Below are 21,369 nucleotides of genomic sequence, written 5' to 3' on the forward strand. Positions count from 1 at the left end.
CCCAGGCCATAGGCTTTTGACCAGGTTTTCAGTACCAGGCATGGAGTGGGATTCCATCCTAATCAGACAGCAATTGGTCTCCTCCAGAACAGACATGCCACTGTTGTACCAGTTGGCACATTTGGCCTGGCTAGCCATAAGGCTTGCAGGGTCCACTGCTGTTTAACACCATTGATGACTTCTGTCTCCCAAAAGGCTGCACACAGCATAGCTCTTTCCAGCACTCTGATAGCTAGTCACCAGGGATCCGGTTTCCAGTTCAGCTCCAGCCTGATTGCTCAGTGACCCACACGGGCTAGGCATGTGAAGTCTTCAGCAACTGGGTCTTACTTACCATCTAGTTCTGGTGGGCAACCAAGAGTCTTGGCAATGGCCTGTAATGTTTTAGGGGGCATAAAGGGCCTCCCTGGGCAACAATTCAAGGGAAAGTGTCCTACTCCGGCACTGAAAATTTTCTAATAACAATCTACGGCTTCTGGGCACACCATTGGACGTGTATAATGGTAGGAAAGGCCTTACTAGTTGACAGCTCCTTAAGTATCTGTGGTAGTAGATGGCTATTCTATCATGTTCTTGCCAATACTGCTACCATGAAAAAGAAAAGCAAAAAAGCCCCTACTATGTGAATAGACAAATTATTGCTGTTATTTGTATTTTTTTTTTTTTTTTGAGGTAGGGTCTCACTCTAGGCCAGGCTGACCTGGAATTCTCTATGTAGTCTCAGCGTAGCCTCGAACTCACAATGATCCTCCTACCTCTGCCTCCCGAGTGTTTGGATTAAAGGCGTGCGCCACCACGCCCGGCTTGTTGTTTGTATTTCTTTGCTTACTAACCAGGTTTCTCTCTCTCTCTTTTTTTTTTTTTAACATCACGTTTCCAAGGCATCTGTATATTTATATCTCACTTAGAATAGTCTTATTCTCATTGACCATGTTTGATTCTCTAGTTCTTGTTTATAACCTGCTTCATATATTAAGGGTATTACCTCCTCTGGCATTTATTTATTTATTTATTTATTTATTTATTTATTTATTTATTTATTTGAGAGAGAGAGTGGGCATGCCAAGGTCTGTCTAGCCACTGCAAATGAACTCCAAATACATGAGCCACCTTGTGCATCTGGCTTTATGTGGGTGCTGGGGACTCGAACCTGGGTCCTTTGGCTTTGCAGGCAAATGCCTTAATGGCTAAGCCACCTCTCCAGCCCTTGGCTTTTTTTTTTTTTTTTTTAACAGTGTTTAACTGGACAAGGTTAAAAGGTTGGAGACAGGAGGCTTTTGGTGTGTATGTCCTCTCTGCCACTCTAATGCCCATGACTTACCAGCCTTGGGGGTCCTACAGGGTGGGACCAGCCCAGTGCTCAGCTGAGAGAGCCTGAGCACTATTGGACGAGTGGGTTCTAAGACTGTTCTGTTCATACAAAAGCTGTTGTCTCTCCCCGGGATGCATATACAAAACTTGGGATCTTCTCGGAAATAATTAACTAGATATTAAAAAAAAAAACAAAAACTACCAAGTACACAGTGTGACCACTCCTCTCTAAAGGCACAGCTGTGAAAAATATGGAATGAGTGATCTCACTTGTCATTACCACTGTTTGCTTTACAAATTTAGGGACTCAAAGACAGCGTGGCTGTCATAAAAGAGACAATAGGCTACTGTTGTAGAAAATGGAGCCCTCATGCGCTGTTGGCGGGAATGTAAAATGGCACAACTGCTTTGGAAAACAAGCAAATCCCCAAGATGTTAAATGTAGTCACCACAGAGCCCCGAAGACGCCATGCTCCTAGATGTATGCCCAGGAGATTTGCAAGCACATCTGCATGCAAAGATTGACGCCTGAATGTTGGCTGAACAGCATTATTCGTAATGACAAGAATGGACACCACCCTATGTCCATAAACGATGGTGTATAAATAAAAGGTGGTCCCAGCCGGGCGTGGTGGCGCACGCTTTTAATCCCAGTTCTCGGGAGGCAGAGGTAGGAGGATCGCCATGAGTTCGAGGCCACCCTGAGACTACATAGTGAAATCCAGGTCAGCCTGAGCTAGAGTGAGACCCTACCTCGAAAAACCAAAAAATAAAAATAAAAAAAATAAAAATAAAAGGTGGTCCCATCTGTGCCGTGAAATATTATTTTCATAAAAGAAGTGAACTACTGGCACTTCTTTGAGCAAAGAGAAGCCTTGAGAATATCATGCTGAGTGAAAAAAAAAAAATCTAGACACAGAAGGCTGTCTATCACATGATTCCATGTATATGAAATGGCCAGACAGACCAATCTGTCCAGACAGAAAGTGGCTTAGTGGTTTCAGAAACTGGGTGTGGGAAATAGTGTGTAGTGGATACTTGGTTTCTTGCAGGGAGATGTTGGGAATGTTCTGTGAATATACTAAAATACTTTTTAATATTTTTTATTTTTATTGATTTATTTGAGGAAAAGAGGCAGAGTGGGTGGGGAGAGACAGAATGGGCGCGCGCCAGGGCTTCCAACCACTGCAAACGAACTCCAGACGCGTGCGCCCCCTTGTGCATCTGGCTTATGTGGGTCCTGGGGAGTCGAACCGAGTTCCTTTGGCTTTGCAGGCAAACACCTTAACCGCTGAGCCATCTCTTCAGCCCCTAAAATACTTTTTACAAATACTCTAAAACACTGGATTGCATACTTTAAAGAGGGTGTATTTTTAATGTAAATAAATTAAATCTTAACAAGATGACCCGGGGAAGCTATAGTGTGGTAACACTTGGCCACTTGAGACCACTCTCATTCACGGTGCCGAGAGCCTCAGAGGGTCTGCAGGGGTGGCTGGGCCCCCAAGGGCGCTCATTGAATCTGGCCATGGCTGGGAGTAGGCTGTACTAATCAGCAGTTCTCTGTGTTATCAGGATCTATGAAGAAGGCCTGGGGCACCCTCAACAAGGGTGAGAGAAAGTTGAGTGCTTCTTTATTAAATAGAATAAAACACCACCCCGCCTAAATTAAGTTGGGATAAAAGAGCAGCTTAGTACGGAGGGGTCGGATGAGCTCTGAGCTTGGCATGAAGACTTTTGTGAGCTTGGGCCTGGCAGCGCCTCGATCTGGTGCCTCAGGCAGGGCCTCTGTCTGTCGTTCTCTTTGGCAAAGGGTGTTGCCACCCAGCTTTCTTGTCCTACACAGATCTGATGAGGATGAAATACGACATGTGACAGTGTTTCCAAAACCCCGACGTGGTACCCAATCCTGCCAGGATCTTCATTGACCTTCTGATCTGTGCTCTTTTTCGAGATGCTAAGCGCGGAACCCAGGAAACCCAGGACCTTACACATGCTGTGGACTATGCCTCCAGGCACCCTAAAACCCATCATTCAGATGCTAATTATAGATTTGTCAGTAGTTCACGCTCTGATTTTAGCAACATTACAGTGCATCGCCACACACTGCCTTTAGAGTCCTGTTGTTATTCTAAAGAGTGAATTAGTAGGGCTGGGGTTGTGGAGACAGAAGTGTGAGCCACAGTGAGGAGACTCAGGGTGTTAAAGCCAATGCAAGAGTTTGGGTTTTATCTTACTGTTCGTGGGGGATGCCTGGGAGCGCTGGAATAAGAGCGTCTGATCTTAAGGGTATCCTTCAAGGATCCCAAGGATAGAGGCGGGAGGTACTCAGGCGGTGTGTAAGCCACTGGGGAGTTAACATACACCTAAGCTAGCAGGTCAGCGTGACAGTTCATAGCAGTTCGGTCCCAGCTGGAGTACAGAAGAGGGGGCACTGGCTGGCATATCGCTTGCTGGAGTAAAAACAGTGCGTCTTGGTCCAGAGATACGGCCAGCCACCCGCACAGCAGAAGAAAGCTTCTGAGCACAGATGATGAGGCTTCATCCACCAAAAACATACAAAGGCATATGTTCCGTGCAAGGGAAAGATGTCAGAGGTGTCACTGTGGTTAAAGAGTTTAGAAATATGTAATGTTTTTAAGAAGGCATTAGGTACCTAATTGAGCGTGGTGCAGCGTACGGGGAACCATACTGGTAGGTTTTCTAAGAGTTAGGATTATCATCCCTTGATTTCTTCTTTGATTTTATGTCTTAATGGGATTCCACTAAGGTTCCCTGAGCTTCCCACTACCAGTGTGGGACAAATGACGTCCAGCGTAGGAGGAAGGCGCTCTTGGCAGCTCCCTTTATTTGGGATTCATATGGTTGTTAGCTCTGTCTGTTTGTAAACTGGGAAAGGCTGTGGCCTAAAAGAGTTGTAGCTGTTGTTAGAATGAGGTGGAGGGTCTGGAGAGATGGCTGAGCAGTTAAGCGCTTGCCTGTGAAGCCTAAGGACCCCGGTTCGAGGCTTTTTTCCCCAGGATCCACGTTAGCCAGATGCACAAGGGGGGCGCACATGTCTGGAGTTCGTTTGCAGTGGCTGGAGGCCCTGGCGTGCCCATTCTCTCTCTCTGTCTCCCTCCGCCTCTTTCTTTCTCTGTCTGTCGCTTTCAAATAAATAAAAATAAACAACAACAAAAAGAATGAGGTGGAGGACATACATGGAAGGGGCTACCCCTTCCTGTTCCTCACAGTGGGGGGACCTATTCCTTAGCGCCATGGTCCTGAGGTTGTCTAGCCCTTGAGGCCTGGTGGGTGGAAATATGGAAAGCTAGCATCTCTTCTCTTTGGCTGCCACTTCATTAGGGTAATTTCAGGCTCTAATGTCCAGAGAAAACACTGTGGTCATCTGCTGACAGGTGTCACCACAGTGAAGGAGGGTCAGCAAGGGGCAGTAAAGGGGTGATGGTGCGGGAGCCTCAGTATGCGGACAGAGAGCGCTGGCGTTTGCGGGACAGAGAGTGGGTACAGCTGGCACTTGGCAAGCACAGCATGTGAAGGGCTCCCTGGATGGATTACCAGGTACAATGTGATCATTTCGCTTAATTTGAATTTCAGGCAAAACAGTACTGTTTCTGGTTGAAGTTAGGTCCCTATATGAGAGACTCCTTGCACTAAAAATTACTCAGTGTTTGAAATTCAAATTGAATTGAGCATCCTGCCCTCCCATTCCCATTGCAAGACGGTCAAATATGAGTCCCTGGGGGAATGACGATCTTCATGCCACCACCGCCATCTCACCAAACATTGCCAGCGGCCAGCCGGGTCTTGGGAATAGGAACCAAGTCAAAGAGCAAACGGCACAGCATCCTTCTCGGCCCTTGTCCTAACTCATTTCCTTCCAAGCCTTTTTCTTCATCCTCTCCCCGCCTTGCGCCTCTTACAGGATGATTCCTGTTGCCGTAGAGCCCCCTGGAAGCCGCAGACTGCAGACCCCCAGCCGCGGGGGATTCTCTGAGTGCTCCGTCAAGTCAAGGAGGCAGTGCGCAAAACTTTCCACCACGCGTGCCCCCAGTCAAACCTGCACCCCTTGCGGGCCGCCACAGGCTGGGTTTCAGAGGCGCTGAGGGTTGGGAACTATGAAATATTCATGGGCTTCTCCTCCGGGCTTTCACCCAGAGAACAGAATTGCAAACATTCCCCTTCTGGTGCAGTTCCTCCTGGCATGGTCCTGGGACCACATGGGCCCGTGCCAGCTATGAGGCTTGTTGGAAAAGAAGATGCCGGGGCAGCTGCAAAGCTGGGGTTGGCAGGGTCGGAACACCTAACACCAGTTGGTATAAAGTGGATCTCTTTCTTTTTAACACATGTGTGTTCACATCCATGCACATGTGTTCTTTCCCTCCCTTCCTTCCTTCCTTTCTTTATTTTTATTGGTTTTTTGAGGTGGGGTCTCTATGTAACCCAGGCTGACCTGGAATTAACTGTGTAGTCTTAGGGTAGCCTTGAACTCACAGCAATCCTCCTAGGACCTCTGCCTCCCGAGTGCTGGGATTAAAGCTGTGCACCATCATGCCTGGCTTCTTTTCTTCTTTCTATCTTTCTTTCTTTTTCTTTTTCTTTTTTTTTTTAAGAACTCCATATGCATGCATCTCCTGATGCATCTGGCTTACGTGGGTCCTTTGGCTTTGCAGGCAAGTATCTTTTTTTTTTTAATTTTTATTTATTTATTTATTTATTTATTTATTTATTTGAGAGCGACAGACACAGAGAGAAAGACAGATAGAGGGAGAGAGAGAGAATGGGCGCGCCAGGGCTTCCAGCCTCTGCAAACGAACTTCAGACGCGTGCGCCCCTTGTGCATCTGGCTAACGTGGGACCTGGGGAACCGAGCCTCGAACCGGGGTCCTTAGGCTTCACAGGCAAGCGCTTAATCGCTAAGCCATCTCTCCAGCCCCACATGTGCTCTTTGTAGTAAACTATTCTCACGAAGCCAAAAAGGGACAGTACCAAAAACAAAAACAAAACTTAGGTCCGTTTATCTGCTGTTGTGAATGCAATCTCTCCCATCATTCTACCTGTGATTATTTACTGACTAAGCCCTTGGCCTTACCTTTGGTGTGCCTGCCTCCGTGGGGCACAGGAAGAGACTCAACAGAAGTGATCGCTGTGTCAGTAGAGCAGGGCCGGGCAGCATCTGTATGTGCCATCCTTGTGCCCAAGGTCTCATGTGTATACGAGACTCCTTCCTGAGCTGAGTATCTGCAGAATAGCCATAATACCTATGGAGACACGCACACATGTCTCCTTTACTGCAGATAGTTTTGTGTGTGTGTGTGTGTGTGTGTGTGTGTGTGTGTGTGTGTCTTAGGTCCAATATACAGAAAATCCCCCTGGCTCAAGAGCCCGGTACTTTCTCGCCGCTGCCCAGTTTTGTGTTTACTGAATTGGAGATGAACTCTGAGGTATGCTAAGCTTAGCAAAGCCATTTGGACCCCTATTGGGTTACTGCCACTGGTTTACCTAGATTTGCAGCCTCTGCTGCCATTGGCCTCCTGTCCACAGGAGGGGTCAGATTACTTTAGGAAAGACCTGGGGATTGAGACCCAGGGATTAGGACCCAGAGGCTACAGCAGCTAGTTGATAATTACCTGGGGTCATGTTTTAAGACCACTCCGGCCTCTCTTTCTGCCTTGGGAAATAAGAAAGCTCTCCCGATGGCTTAGCAGTTAAGCGCTTGCCTGTGAAGCCTAAGGACACTGGTTCAAGGCTTGAGTTCCCAGAACCCACGTTAGCCAGATGCACAAGGGGGTGCACGTGTCTGGGATTCACTTGCAGTGGGTGGAGGCCCTGGTGCACTCATTCTCTCTCTGTCTCTCTCTCTCCCTCTTTCTCTCTGTCCGTCGCTCTTAAATTAATTAATTAATTAATTAATTAATTAATTAAAAAAAAAGAAAGCTCTCCCTTTCCCCATCTAGGCACTCCCTCACATTCTATCTTCTGGATCTGACTCCCATTGATCTTTTTTTTTTCCACTAAGGTTATTTATATACAATAAACTTCACTCTTTTTAGCATATGGGTGGTTCTGTGGGTTCAACCCATGCATAACAGATATGTAAGCATCAATATCGGCAAGATACAGAAGAGTCTCATCACCCCTGGACTTCCTGGGCTGTCCCTTGCCGTCAGCCTCAGCGTCTACGACTTTGCTTTTCCTGGAGTGCAGAATCAGCTGGCTCGTGTGGCGTGTAGGTTGAGCCTGTCTCTTTCACTTAAGCGTGATTAGAGGTCATGAGGAATGCTGGGCATGTCAGGGGCTCTTTGTCACAGCCGAGTAGGTGTCTGTAAACAGCCACGCGCGGATTTTTGTGTTACCATAACTTTCCATCTCCTTTGAATAAACACATCAGCGCGAGGTTGCTGGGTCACACAGCAAGTGCATAGCTAACTTTACGAGAAGTTGCAGAACTGTTTTCAGAAGTGGCTCTTTTTATTCCTTCCAGCAAGGTGTAGGAGTACTTGTTCTGCGGTGCAGTCCTTTGATCTTGACTTTTTTGTTTGTTTTCAAGGTAGGGTTTCACCCTAGCCCAGGCTGACCTGAAATTCACTCTGAAGTCTCAGGGTGGCCTCGAACTCACGGCGATTTTCCTACCTCTGCCTCCCGCGTGCTGGGATTAAAGGCGTGCTCCACCACACCCAGTCTGATTTTCATTTTTAACTCATTTTACCTTTAGACGTCCTAATAATGTGTAGTGGTATCTCACTAGATTTTAGTTGCTTCCCCTGATAGCCAGTGATGTAGCACATCTTTCCCAATCCTTCTTTGTCATCCTTGTGACTTTCTGGATGAACTGTTCAGTTTTTTCTATGCTCACATTAGAAATATTTTTATTTGTTTATTATTCGTAAGGGGGAGAGAGAAAGAGAATGAATGAGAAGCAATGGGCATGCAAGGGTCTCTTGCTACTCAAATGAACTTCAGGTGCATGTGCCAGTTTGTGCATCTGGCTTTATGTAGGTTCTGGGGAATCAAACCCTGGGCCAGCAGGCTTTGCAAATAAGTGCCTTCAACCACTGAACCATCTCCCCAGCCCTATTTTTATTTTATTTTATTTTTTTTTGGAGACAAGTTCAACAGACTGGCCTTTTTTTTTTCATTTTAAAAAATATTTTATTTATTTATTTGAGAGAGGGAAAGAGGCAGAGAGAGAGAAAGAGAGAGAGAAAATGGGTACACCAGGGCTTCCAGCTATTGCAAACGAACTCCAGATGCATGTGACACCTTGTGCATCTGGCTCATGTGGGTACTGGGGACTCGAACCTGAGTCCTTTGGCTTGGCAGGCAAGCTCCTTAATCACTAAGCCATCTCTCCAGCCCCTGACCTTTTTGTATTTATTTATTTATTTATATTTTTTTTTGGTTTTTCGAGGTAGGGTCCCACTCTGGCCCAGACTGACCTGGAATTCACTATGGAGTCTCAGGGTGGCCTTGAACTCATGGCGATCCTCCTACCTCTGCCTCCCGAGTGCTGGGATTAAAGGCGTGCGCCACCACGCCTGGCTTTTTTTATTTTTTTAATGTGAGAAAGAGAGAGTGAGAGAGAAAAAGAGAGGAATTGGCATGCCAGGGCCTCCAGTCAGTGCAACTCAACTCCAGATGCATGTGCTACCTTGTGCACATGTGTGACCTTGCGTGCTTGCATCACTTGGTGTGTCTGGTTTATGTGGGACCTGGAGAGTCAAACATGGGTCCTTAGGCTTCACAGGCAAGCTCCTTAACCACTAAGCAATCTCTCCAGCCCCCCCTTCTTTTTTGCTGTTTTAAAAGCAAGCTGTTTGCTTAGTTGTTGAGTTTTGAGAGTTCTTTATAAATTCTGAGTATAACTTTCATCAAATATGTTATTTGCAAATATTTTTTTCCATTCAGTGGCTTGTTTTATTACTGTCACAGTGTGTTTTATGAAAGAGCAGATGTTCATAATTTTAATGGAATCCAATTTATCTATTTTTTCCTCTGGACATTTGCATTTTGCGTATAATATCTAAGAAGTAATTTCCTAATCCAGGGTCATGAAGATTTATTCCTGGGCTTTCTTGTAAGAGTTTGTCACTATAGCTCTCAGACTTAGATCTCTGCTCTATTTTGACTTAATTTATGTCTAGTGTAAGATAGTGCGGGCAGTTTCATTCCTTGGCATAACCAGGGCATTTCAGTATCCTATTTTAGAAAGAATGTTCTTTCTCCCTTCTCCTTTAATTGTCTTAGGACCTTTGTAAAAACAAATCAACTATTGAGGCTAGCCTGAGATTATATAGTGAAATTCCAGATCAGCCTGGGCCAGAGTGAGACCCTACCTTGAAAAACCAAAAAAACTAAAAAATAAGTAAACATCAGCTAACCATAAACATAGTTTTATTTCTGAACACCAAATTCTTTGTTCTTAAACTCTGAGTTCAACCTAGACTAGATACTGTTTGTTTTGCCAACACTATCCCAATTTTTAAAAAAGTATTTATTTATTTGTAAGTGGAGTGACAGAGACTGAGAGAGAGAGAGAGAGAGAGAGAGAGAGAGAGAGAGAGAGAGAATGGATATGCCAGGGCCTGTAGCCACTGCAAACTTCAGATGCATGTGGAACTGACTTTACATGGGCACTGGGGAATCAAACTCTGGTCATTAGACTTTGCAGGCAAGCACCTTAACCACTGAGCAATCTCTCCAGCTCTCTGGACACTAAATTCTATTCCATTGATCTCTAAGCTGTCTTAATTACTATAGCTTTATAATGGTTTGAAATTGATAGTGTTAGCTTTACATCTTGGCCCATCTTTTTCAAAATTGTTTTGGCTATTCTCAGTACTTTAATCAGGATTATGTTGCCTATGCATTAATTTGAGGGATATTATGGGAAAATTATGTTTTTTAATACATGGTACATATTTTGAAATTTTTGTTTTTTTGTTTATTATTTATTTATTTGAGAGTGAGAGACAGAGAAAGAGGGAGAGAGAGAGAGAGAGAGAGAGAGAGAGAGAGAGAGAGAGAGAGAGAGAGAATGGGCGCGCCAGGGCTTCACGCCCTGCAAACGAACTCCAGACGTGTGCGCCCCCCTATGCATCTGGCTAACGTGGGTCCTGGGGAATCAAGCCTTGAACTGGGGTCCTTAGGCTTCACAGGCAAGCGCTTAACCACTAAGCCATCTCTCCAGCCCTGAAAATTTTTATTTTAAAATTGTTTCCATCAGTGTTGTCTAGCACATATTTGTTAGATTTATACCATATATAACCTTCATGGTTTTAGTGATATCTAAATGGGACTTTTACTTCCAACTACTCATTATTTATATTGAGAAAAAACACAATTGTTTTTTTGTTCATTGATCTTATATCCTATGGTTTCTCAATTTTTATGTTAATCCTAATGGTTTCTGTCTGGATTTTTGGTTTTCCCACATAAATAATAGGCTATCTTTAAATATAGATGGTTTTATTTCTTCCTTTCCAATCTTTCTGAGATGGGGAACTCATTAGGTTGCTTGCCCTGGCTGATATTGAACTCATGGACAGATGTGACCTCCTGCTTCAGTTTCTTGGGTAACAAGGGCTATAGTTACACGTGTCCCACTGCGCCTTCCTTCAACCTGTATATCTTGTTCTTTTTTTTTAAATTTTTTGTGTTCATTTTTTATTTATTTATTTGAGAGTGACAGAGATAGAGAGAGAGAGACAGAGAGAGAGAGAGATTGAGAACGGGCGCGCCAGGGCTTCCAGCCTCTGCAAACGAACTCCAGACACGTGCGCCCCCTTGTGGCATCTGGCTAACGTGGGTGCTGGGGAACCGAGCCTCGAACCGGGGTCCTTAGGCTTCACAGGCAAGCGCTTAACCGCTAAGCCATCTCTCCAGCCCTATATCTTGTTCTTTATCTCGTCTTACTGCATGGTTTGGGGCCTCCACTGTAATGCAGAATAGGAGTGGTAAGAGGAAACATCCTAACTTTGTTCTCAACAAACCATTCCAAGGCTGAAGGGATGGCTTAGCGATTAAGGCACTTGCCTGCCAAGCCAATTGACCCAGGTTCAATCCCCCAGAACCCATGTAAGCCAGATCACGTGGTGGCACATTTATCTGGAGTTCATTTGCAGTGGCTAGAGGTACTGGTACACCCATTCTCTCTTTTTCTCTCTTAAATAAATAAATAAGATATTTTTAAAACTTATTATATCTTTCCTCCTTAACTATGACGTTAGTGATCAGATTAAGGGACTTTACTTCCACTCCTAATTTAATGAGGGTGTCTTTTACTTTTTCTTAAATCATGAGTATATATTGCACCTTGTCAAAAGTTTTTTCAAGCTGGGTGTGGTGGCGCACGCCTTTAATCCCAGCAGCACTCAGGAGGCAGAGGTAGGAGGATCGCCATGAGTTCGAGGCCACCCTGAGGCTACATAGTTAATTTCAGGTCAGCCTGGGCCAGAGCGAGACCCTACCTTGAAAAACCAAAAGAAAAAAAAAAAGTTTTTCAGTAACTATTGAAATACCCTGCAAATTTTTAAAGTTTTATTCTGTTAGTATGGGGAAATGCTTGCTTGATGTGTGCGTGTGTGTGTGTGTGTGTGCACGCACATGTAAGTATGGGTGTACATACATGTGTTCACATGCATGTGGAGGACAGAAGATGACCTTAAGTGTTGCTGTCTCTCAGCGGCCTGGAGCTCACCAAGTAGGCTAGACTGGATGGTTGTGAACCCCAAAGGTCTGCCTGTCTCTGCCTCCCCAGAGCCGGGGTTAGGTGTGTACCACCATTTTGACTTTTTGTTGTTGTTCATTTTTATTTATTTATTTGAGAGAGAGAAAGAGGCAGATAGAGAGAGAGAATGGGCACGCCAGGGCCTCCAGCCTCTGCAAACGAACTCCAGACGCGTGCGCCCCCTTGTGCATCTGGCTAACGTGGGACCTGGGGAACCGAGCCTCGAACCTGGGTCCTTAGGCTTCGCAGGCAAGCGCTTAACCGCTAAGCCATCTCTCCAGCCCACCACCTTTTTTAACATGGGTACTGGGGATTCAGATCCTCATGCTTGCACGGCAAGCACTTTACCGCCTGAGCCATCTCCCCAGCCCCTTTGTTTGATTTTTGGCGTTGAACCAACCCCCGTTCCTGGCATAACCCCACTTGGTCATCTGGTGTTACCATGACACATTATCTTGTCTGAAGCTAGCTCCTTGCGTTCTGTCCTGTCTCACTTCTGAATTTACCACCTGACACCTCCCTTTCTCCTGTCACCCAGACTTCCCCTAGCTAGAGCTGTCCTTTAGCCCTTTCCTCCTCATCTCTTTCTCTGTCCTTATCCACCACTTAGTCCAAGCACTTCCCAGAGGCCTTTTCTCAGTGTACCCCTCATGGTCACCCCTGTTACCACTGTAGGACAGTGATTCACGTCATCTTGGCCTTCTCCTCCCTGGTCTGATGGAGGAGGCTCTTCTTCCTCAGTCTTCTGCCTGGCTCCCAACCTCAATCCCGTCTTTGCTCCCTTGTACTTCGAGCCTCTCTGGCAGTGTCCTGACCTGCCTCCTGTTCCCTGCATGTTTGCCCTGAAGAGTCTTCCAGAAGCCATGTGCTCATCTTGCTAGCTTATGTTTCATAGTTTTTATTTTAATATTATTATTATTATTATTTTGGTTTTTCAAGGTAGGGTCTCACTCTAGCCCAGGCTGACCTGGAATTCACTGTGGAGTCTCAGGCTGGTTTCGAACTCATGGCCAACCTCCTACCTCTGCCTCCTGAGTGCTGGGATTAAAGTTGTGCACCACCATGTCTGGCTATTTTAAGTTTTGTTTTGTTTTGTTTTTTTTTCTTTTCAAGGTAGGGTCTCACTCTAGCCCAAGCTGACCTGGAATTCATTATGTAATCTCAGGGTGGCCTCGAACTTGCGGTGATCCATCTACTTCTGCCTCCCAAGTTGGGATTAAAGGCATGCACCACCATGCCTGGCTATTTTAATATTTTTTTAAATGTTTTTATTTATTTATTTGAGAGAGAGGGAAAGGAAGAGAGAGAGAGAGAATGGTGTGCCAGGGCCTCTAGCCACTGCAAGCAAACTCCAGATGTGTGCGCCACCTTGTGCATCTGGCTCACGTGGGTACTGGGGAATTGAACCTGGGTCTTTAGGCTTCTCAGGCAAGCGCCTTAAGTGCTAAACCATCTCTGCAGCCCAGATCATAGTTTCTGATGGCTCTCACTGCATAAGGATTATTTTAGGCTTGCTTAACCTGAGCTATATCTTTTTCACCTGTGGATTTGTAGAGAATCAGAGAAACTGTATTACTTATTCAGGGGCCTGGGGACATGAGCTTCCCATGTCTGACATTCTTTATTTTTGGTTTTTCGAGGTAGGGTCTCACTCTAGCTCAGGCTGACCTGCAGTTCACTATGTAGTCTCCAGGTGGCCTCAAACTCACGACAATCCTCCTACCTCTGCCTCCTGAGTGCTGGAATTAAAGGCGTGCGCCACCACATTCTTGTTACCCATCCCTTAACTTGAAGCCCTGAAGTTCTGGCCTGCTTGTAAGATTCCTCTACTTAAACACTCCACTCTTCTTTTTGTATGATATGAATTTATATCTGTTTTATGTGTGTTTTTGTTGTTGTTGTTGTTGTTTTTTCGAGGTAGGGTCTCGCTCTAGTCCAAGCTGACCTAGAATTCACTGTGCAATCTCAGAGTGGCCTTGAACCTGGAGCACTCCTCTTACCTCTGCCTCCTGAGTGTTTCTACTTTATCTTGCTGGGTTTTCCTCAGCTTTTAAGCATATGTCTCTCTGTTTTGGATAGTCTGGGTTATTACCACAAAACACCAGGGAAGGAATGGCTTGTCAACATAAGAAATTTGTTTCGCACAGTTCTGGAGATCGCAAGTGTGAGATCGGGGTGCCAAGCTCTAGTGAGCACATTCTTCTGGGTTGCAGAACATGAATTTTCAGGGACCGTGAACGTCCATGTGACATTCTTTTTATTTTAAATAGTTTATTTATTTATTTGAGAGAGCGAGAGACAGAGAGAAAGAAAGAGAACCACTGCATATGAACTCCAAATGCTTGTGCCCCCTTGTGCATCTGGCCTACATGGGTCCTGGAGAATCAAACCAGGGTCCTTAGGCTTTGCAGGCAAATGCCTTAACGGCTCAGCCATCTCCCCAGCCCCTGTGAAATATTCCTTAAGGTTGCCAGTTTCTAGAAATCAAGGCCTTCTTTCCTTGTCAAAAAACGGGTTTCCTGTGTTACATATTTTCATAAGATGACATTCAGGGGTGGCCACCAGAGCCATATTTGTCAAATGGGAGGAAGTCTATTTGTGGGGCAGGGTGGACATCTTCCAGAATACATCTAGGGAAAGATGGCACTCCAGCCAGTATGGGGTCTGTACGGCCTCCGGGCCTCAGCTAGGATCGAGAGGACCTGGGGGAGGCCCAGCACCATCTCTGAGTATGTCGGGGGGAGACTGTAGACAGTGCAAGCCTGAGTAAGGACGGAGGTGAAGAGGCCCCGAGAAGCCTGGAGTTCCCTGTACGCGCATTACCAGCAGATGTGAGTCCCAGAGGGGAGGCTCTTTGGGTCCAATGGGACAAGTGCTTCTCTCTCCTAGGACGGGGGGAGGGGGTCAGTACAGTGGTTCTCACAGGCCAGGAGGACCATAGGGGAAGGTCTGGGGCTGCTCTGCTCGGGAGTTTAAACTAAAATCATCGTGCAAAGACTGAGATGCGGGTTGGAGAGATGGCTTAGTAGTTAAGGCCCTTGCCTGCAAAGCCTAAGGACCAAGGTTCGATTCCCCAGTACCCACGTAAGACAGATGCACAAGGCGGCACGTGCATCTGGAGTTTGTTTACTGTAGCTGGAGGCCCTGGCATGCTGGTTAACACTCTTTCTCTCTCCCACTCTCTCTCTCAAATAAATAAAATATATTTTTTAAATCTTTAAAAAAAAAAAAGACTGAGATGTAACTCTAAGACTGCACACCAGCAGACATGAGCATACTTCTTGGCTTCTGTCCCGTGTGGCTATAGGCAAGGCCAGGACCAAGATCAGCACGCGCCCATTCCCAGAGCTTTTCGCCTCCTAAGATCCATTCTGACAAGACCCCAGCACACGGGGCTCTGAGCTGGGTGATAAGTCCTTGCTTCTGTGGGCTCTCGTGTATTGTTTTTTTCCCCCCTTCGGTTTTATGAAGTAGGATTTCACTGCAGCTCAGGCTGACCTGGAATTCACTCTGTAGTCTCAGGGTGGCTTTGAACTCATGGAGATCCTCCTACCTCTGCCTCCCAAGTGCTGGGATTAAAGGCGTGCGCCACCACGCCCAGCTCGTTTTTGTTTTTTTTTTTTCCAAAGAAGTCTAGCCTTGGGTCTGCTGAGCAGCAGGGACAATAATACTTTTACACACACACACACACACACACACACACACACACACACACACTCTCCTCAGCCTAGGGGAAGCCCCCGGAGGAAGGAATTAAGCTTCTCTGCGTCCCCGCTGGCCAGCCTCCCTATCCTTGCTTTGTCTCCCACGGTCGTTTGCACACTTCCGGTGCCTGTGTGGTCAGTGTGACCTGGACTCACGGGAGCCGGTGCTGGAGTAAGTAAGCCACTTCTGGGAAGGCGGCACTCTGTGCCCTGCCTGATTTCTACACTTTGAAAAGTGAAGGCCCGGGCTGGAGAGATGGCTTAGCGGTTAAACGCTTGCCTGTGAAGCCTAAGGATCCCGGTTCGAGGCTCGGTTCCCCAGGACCCACGTTAGCCAGATGCACAAGGGGGCGCACGCGTCTGGAGTTCGTTTGCAGAGGCTGGAAGTCCTGGCGCGTCCATTCTCTCTCTCTCCGTCTATCTGTCTTTCTCCCTGTGTCTGTCGCTAAATAAATAATGAACAATATATACATATAAATTAAAAAAAGAAAAGTGAAGGCCCATGATGCCCATGGAGTTTACTCTGAGATACCCCTGCAAACAGCAGCTCTTTGGATTTGGGATACCTTGGGGCACATTCAGTATGATTATTCAGGGACTCTGAATAATCGTAGGGACAAAGCCCCATCACAAGCCAGCCAAACTTGGGATTTAGAAGACTTTAGAAGGCCCGAGTGGTTGAACTTGGTATCTCCCAGTGCAGCTGGGCTGCACGTGGCATATTTGTTTGCGAGTGGCCAGGTGCGTGCTTGCTAAGGTGTGGACTGGGGACTCCACGCTTTTGGGGGCTGGGAGGACCTGGGTCGGGGCTCCGGCGATCAATGCCTGCAGTAGGCCTGAGGGCTGTGTGTGCTTGTCTCCCCCTCTTTGCAGCTTGTCTCCAATGTCCTCATCTTCTCCTGCACCAACATTGTGGGGGTCTGTACCCACTATCCAGCCGAGGTCTCCCAGAGACAGGCATTCCAGGAGACCAGGGAGTGTATTCAGGCCCGGCTGCACTCACAACGGGAGAATCAGCAGCAGGTGAGTAAGGCCCTCCTGTCCCCGAAGAGCAGGGACGCCTGGAAGAGAAGCTTGGCTCGCTGCAGCCAAGCTCAGCAGCGCTCTGCCTGCTCCGCATGGCTGTGCCCATCATATTGCCCAGCCCCACCTCCCAGGAACGTTTCCTTCAGGGAACCCAGCCTCCCTGGCTCTGTGGGATCCTCTTGGTTCTCCTACCCTTGCCCATGGTCGTCACATGGTTTACCCATAACCAACGAGAGGCCGCCTCCCTCCCTCTGAAGAGACGAGAACAGCCAACATTTCCAGCCTCGATTGAGGTGCTCCCCAGGGGGAAGCTTCCGGCTAGCTCCACTCTGGGGGATCGTGGTCCTATTTGTGGTTCATGTCTGGGTCACCACTGTTGTCCTCCAGTGTGGCCCAGTTAGAAGACTGGTAACTTTAAGAAAAAATTATTTATTTATTTATTTGAGAGAGAGATTTAAAAAAATAGGCAGGGAGAGAGAGAGAGAGAGAGAGAATGGGTGCACCAGGGCCTCCAACCACTGCAAACGAACTCCATATGTGTGTGCCCCCTTGTGCATCTGGCTTACGTGGGACCTGGGGAGTCGAACCTGGGTCCTTTGGCTTTGCAGGCAAGCGCCTTAACTGCTAAGCCATCCCTCCAGCCCAAGACTGGTAACTTAACAGTACGGAGCTCAGGTAGTTCCTGGACAGGAGGCTGAGGTGGAGGTTGGTATCCCCATGGGAAATAACAGATACTCAGCAGAGCGATGGGTTTCCCACACCCTTGGTCCAGGCACGATGCTTACAAGGTTTCTGCAGACCAGAGGGTTTCTCCTTCCCAGCATGTGACAGACACCAGCTGAGGCCTTCTGTGGGCCACACGCTGTCAGCCCCCCCCTCCCCGGCAGACGTGAACACAGAGCTCTGTCTTTGAACTGGGGGACACAGAGAAAGAGGTGAAGCTGGCAGCAGAGCCCCTGCTGTGGGCACCCCACGTGCACGGTGACTTCATTGAAGTGTGGGTGTCTCTGACTCATCTGGATTCAAGCTGGAGGGTTACAGCGACATGGCTGATGGTGCCCAGGTAGCCAGGCGAGAGACTGAAGCCCTACAGCAGCTCTCCAGGGCCTCCTCTGTTCCTGCCCGTTCCTTCCTATACTGTTTCTATGGCTGCTGGGTCAAGTCATATGCCCTTGCATGCTGACCAGTCTGAGGTGTGACTGTTGCCATTCAGTCTTTTAAAAAATATTTATTTATTTATTTATTTACTTATCTATTTATTTAAGAGAGAGAGAGAGAATGGGCTTGCTAGGGTCTCCTGCCCCTTCAAACATACTCCAGATGCAAGCATCACTTTGTGCATCTGGCTTTATGTGGGGGACTGGAGAATCAAATTCAGGCCGTCGGGTTTTGCATGCACGTGCCTTTAACCGCTGAGCCAACTGTGCAGAACTCCCGCCTCCCCATTCACTCTTGACCCTGCGTGTGTTCCTGGGGCAGCCTTCTGGCAGAAGCCATGCTCAGAAGCATCCCTGCCACTGTCCTTCATTGGCAACTGTACCTCCCCTTTGGCATACTCACCCTCCTTATCCCTCATCCTATAACCCCTCCCTCAAGGGCCCTGTCTCATCCCTGTTTTCAGGCTCAGTGCCTCTCCCCTGAGGACTGGACACCTTCCTTTCCACTTTATGGGATGTCCTCTCTCATTTTGCCAAGACAATTGCCCCTCTTTTTTTTTTTTTTTTTTGTTTGGAGACAAGTCTGTATAGCCTAGACTGGCCTTGAACTCATCCTCCAAGCACTGAGCTAGGATAACAGCCATGTGCCGCAATGGCCACTTTAGACAATAACCGTTCCGCAGCTCCTCAGTTGACTTGCCCGTGGGGACAGACACTTCTCCTCAACCAGCCAGAGCCACAAGCTATACAGAAGGAGCTTCTGGAGGTCTCGAGGCAGCCTAGAGTGAGGGGGCTCAGAATGGCTCCCCAGCTACTGCTTTCCATTGCCAGACAGCTCCTAGTCCCAGAAATAGACATGAGGACCGTCTCTGAATCTGGCTTATGGCATACTCTCTCCCGGTTGTCCCGTACCACAGAAACCCCTCTAGTTCACGAGTAGCTCTCACCAGCAGCGATTTACTGCGGGTTCAGAACATGGGAGACGGCCTGCAGCGGCCACGGGCACTGATACCCTCGGAGCCCGGGGCACCACGGAGCGCTGCATCGCCCAGCTCCTGGGTTCCCAAGGAGGCCGCCCCTTGTGCTGACCCGAGAGAGACACCACCCACACACCTGGGGGTCAGGGGACTCTGAGGAGGCCAGGAGGGAATGGTGGATGAGGGGGTTGTTTTGCCGCGGAGGATAAGGAAGAGTGGGTCCCACGAGTCCAGCCACATCCATGTCGTATGTGGCAGTGTCAAACAGAGGAGTGGTGTGACCAAGGCCATGTTTTGGAGAAAGCGGGGCCACGCAAGCGGCAAGGGAGTGCCAAGGGCCAGGGCAGTGCCACATGCTTGTCAGAGACAGAGGTGACCTGCACGGGAACAGCCGAGGAGGACAGCGATGGGAAAGGACAAAATCGAGAGCGGTTTTCCAGATCCACAGGATTTGATTGGTGCTGGAAGCTGGGGCTTGACCTAGGGGTGGCGCGGGAAGGAATGAGTGCCAAGAGGAAAGATCTGGAAGCACCAGCGGCTTACATGGGCCTTGGTGCAGGAGAATAGAAGTCTCCTGTGTACAAGGCAGGGGTCAGAAAGGAGAGGAAGGGAAATCTTCTTGGAGGCATGCCATCAAGGTGGCGGTACGACCTTCCGGTGGGTAGCCGGAGACCAGTGGGCTCTGAGCTGGAGCTGGGGTGGAGGTGACATTGGAGCTGAAGGATGGTGGATGTGCCCCCAGAGGCAAGAGTATCATGAAGCGGAAGGAAGCAGGGTGTGCTCCGTTGGCATCCAAAGGGGGAGGTCACTGGAAGAAGAGGCTCAGGGCCACCTGGCAGGGGACTCAGCATTTAATGCAGAATGGTGAGCAGTGGCTGAAGGCTCTAGAGGAGGCAACTGGGTATGTGAGCCTGGCAGAGGGTCTGCTGTGCCAGGCAGGTGGAGCTGTTTGGCACAGGTAGGTCAGGCCTAGGGGGAGAACTTGGGTAGGAGTGACATCCAGCACCCCGCCTAGCAACTGAGGTACGGTCCTCTCCCCTCCCCTCTCCCAGCTTCTTTCCCGTCTCCCTTGCGGCTGGTTTTACCTTCTCTTGGGTCCGCAGAAACGACTTGCTTCCCTTTGCTCCTGGGCCGCGGTCCTGCTCGCCTGGTCTCTGGGAAGCCCTGTCTGATCATAGCACCTCTCCCAGGCCCGGGTCAGCGCGCCCGCGGACCTCCTGCCTCGGGAGTCTGCAAGCTTTGAGACGGAGGAGCCGTGCCTGTCTGTGGGCTCGTGGCTCTGATTCCTGGCACACGTAGACTTCTATAAATACTTGATGACTGATTGGATGAGTCTCATCAGCAGGTTCCACGGTGTAATGGTTAGCGCTCTGGATTCCGAATGAGTCTCACCTTATTCTGTCAACAATCCCCATACCTGTGACAGGTGAGGCACCTTTTTTGGCTCAGAGAAGCTTGTCGTTTGCCCAAAGTCAGCGTCCCGGGTTACATCCAGGTTTTAAGACAAGGCACTCGTGAGTTTGGCCTTTCCCAGTGCAGCATGACAGCAACCTAGGAGAAGGACCAATTGATGTCACGGGGCCATCACTCAGCCATCCCCTCCTCTCTCTCTCTCTCTCTCTCTCTCTCTCTCTCTCTCTGACACACACACACACACACACACACACGTGAGTTTTAGGAGAGCCTGCGGGTGGGGGGGAGGGGCTTATGCGTGGATGACAAAGATGCATCATCCCCAGGCAGGTAGAAGGGATGGTGACAAACCCATCTGCTTCCCTCCACAGGAGCGTCTCCTGCTGTCTGTCCTTCCCCGTCATGTTGCCATGGAGATGAAAGCAGACATCAACGCCAAGCAGGAGGATATGATGTTCCACAAAATTTACATCCAGAAACATGACAACGTGAGGTGAGGGCCGAGTGGGACAACTGGACCCTGGTTGGAGACATGCCCGCTTCTTCCTGTTAAAGGGGACTCGGCCTAGCAGAATGGCCCAGTACTTTGGAGCAGGACAGCTCTGCCATTCACCTGCTTGGTGAATTAGCACCGTGCCGTTCAACTTTCTGTCAGGATCTGAAGGGGACACGAGGCTGCAGGGGACAATAGAGAAAAACAGGGGGAGAAAAGAAACAGCACCGGCTATTGGGGAGACTTCTAGTCTCCCAAGGGAGACAGAAAGAATATATTTGCCCCCCCCCAACACAGTGTTCCTCACCACCTGATCTCTTGTGTGCCTTCTAAGCCCATATGTGCTAGGCGCTGTGGTCACTGAGCACTCCTAATTTATGAATGCAGTCTCAGAATGGCTTGCGACCCTTACCCAAGGGTCCCCCCACCCCCAGACGGCACGGTAAAGCCAGAAGTGCACCCAGAACCCACTCTCCCTTCACTGCGCGTTGGCTGCCTCCCTAGACAGAAGCTGCCGACAGCAGGGACATGCAAACAGATGTAGGTTAATAGAGTGCAA

The 21,369-nt window shown here is 48.3% G+C and overlaps 1 protein-coding gene across 1 annotated transcript in view; it reads left to right on the top strand.

Annotated features, from left to right (window-relative positions):
• Adcy5 (adenylate cyclase 5) overlaps positions 1 to 21,369 on the top strand; it is a 185,133-nt gene that overhangs the window by 95,157 nt on the left and 68,607 nt on the right. Inside the window, exons 2-3 of the mRNA XM_045147561.1 lie at positions 16,618 to 16,767; positions 20,689 to 20,810. Coding sequence (XP_045003496.1) covers positions 16,618 to 16,767; positions 20,689 to 20,810 — 272 coding nt within the window. The remainder of the gene's footprint in view (positions 1 to 16,617; positions 16,768 to 20,688; positions 20,811 to 21,369) is intronic.

The sequence above is a fragment of the Jaculus jaculus genome, chromosome 4, assembly GCF_020740685.1.
Source record: "Jaculus jaculus isolate mJacJac1 chromosome 4, mJacJac1.mat.Y.cur, whole genome shotgun sequence".
Classification (NCBI taxonomy): domain Eukaryota; kingdom Metazoa; phylum Chordata; class Mammalia; order Rodentia; family Dipodidae; genus Jaculus; species Jaculus jaculus.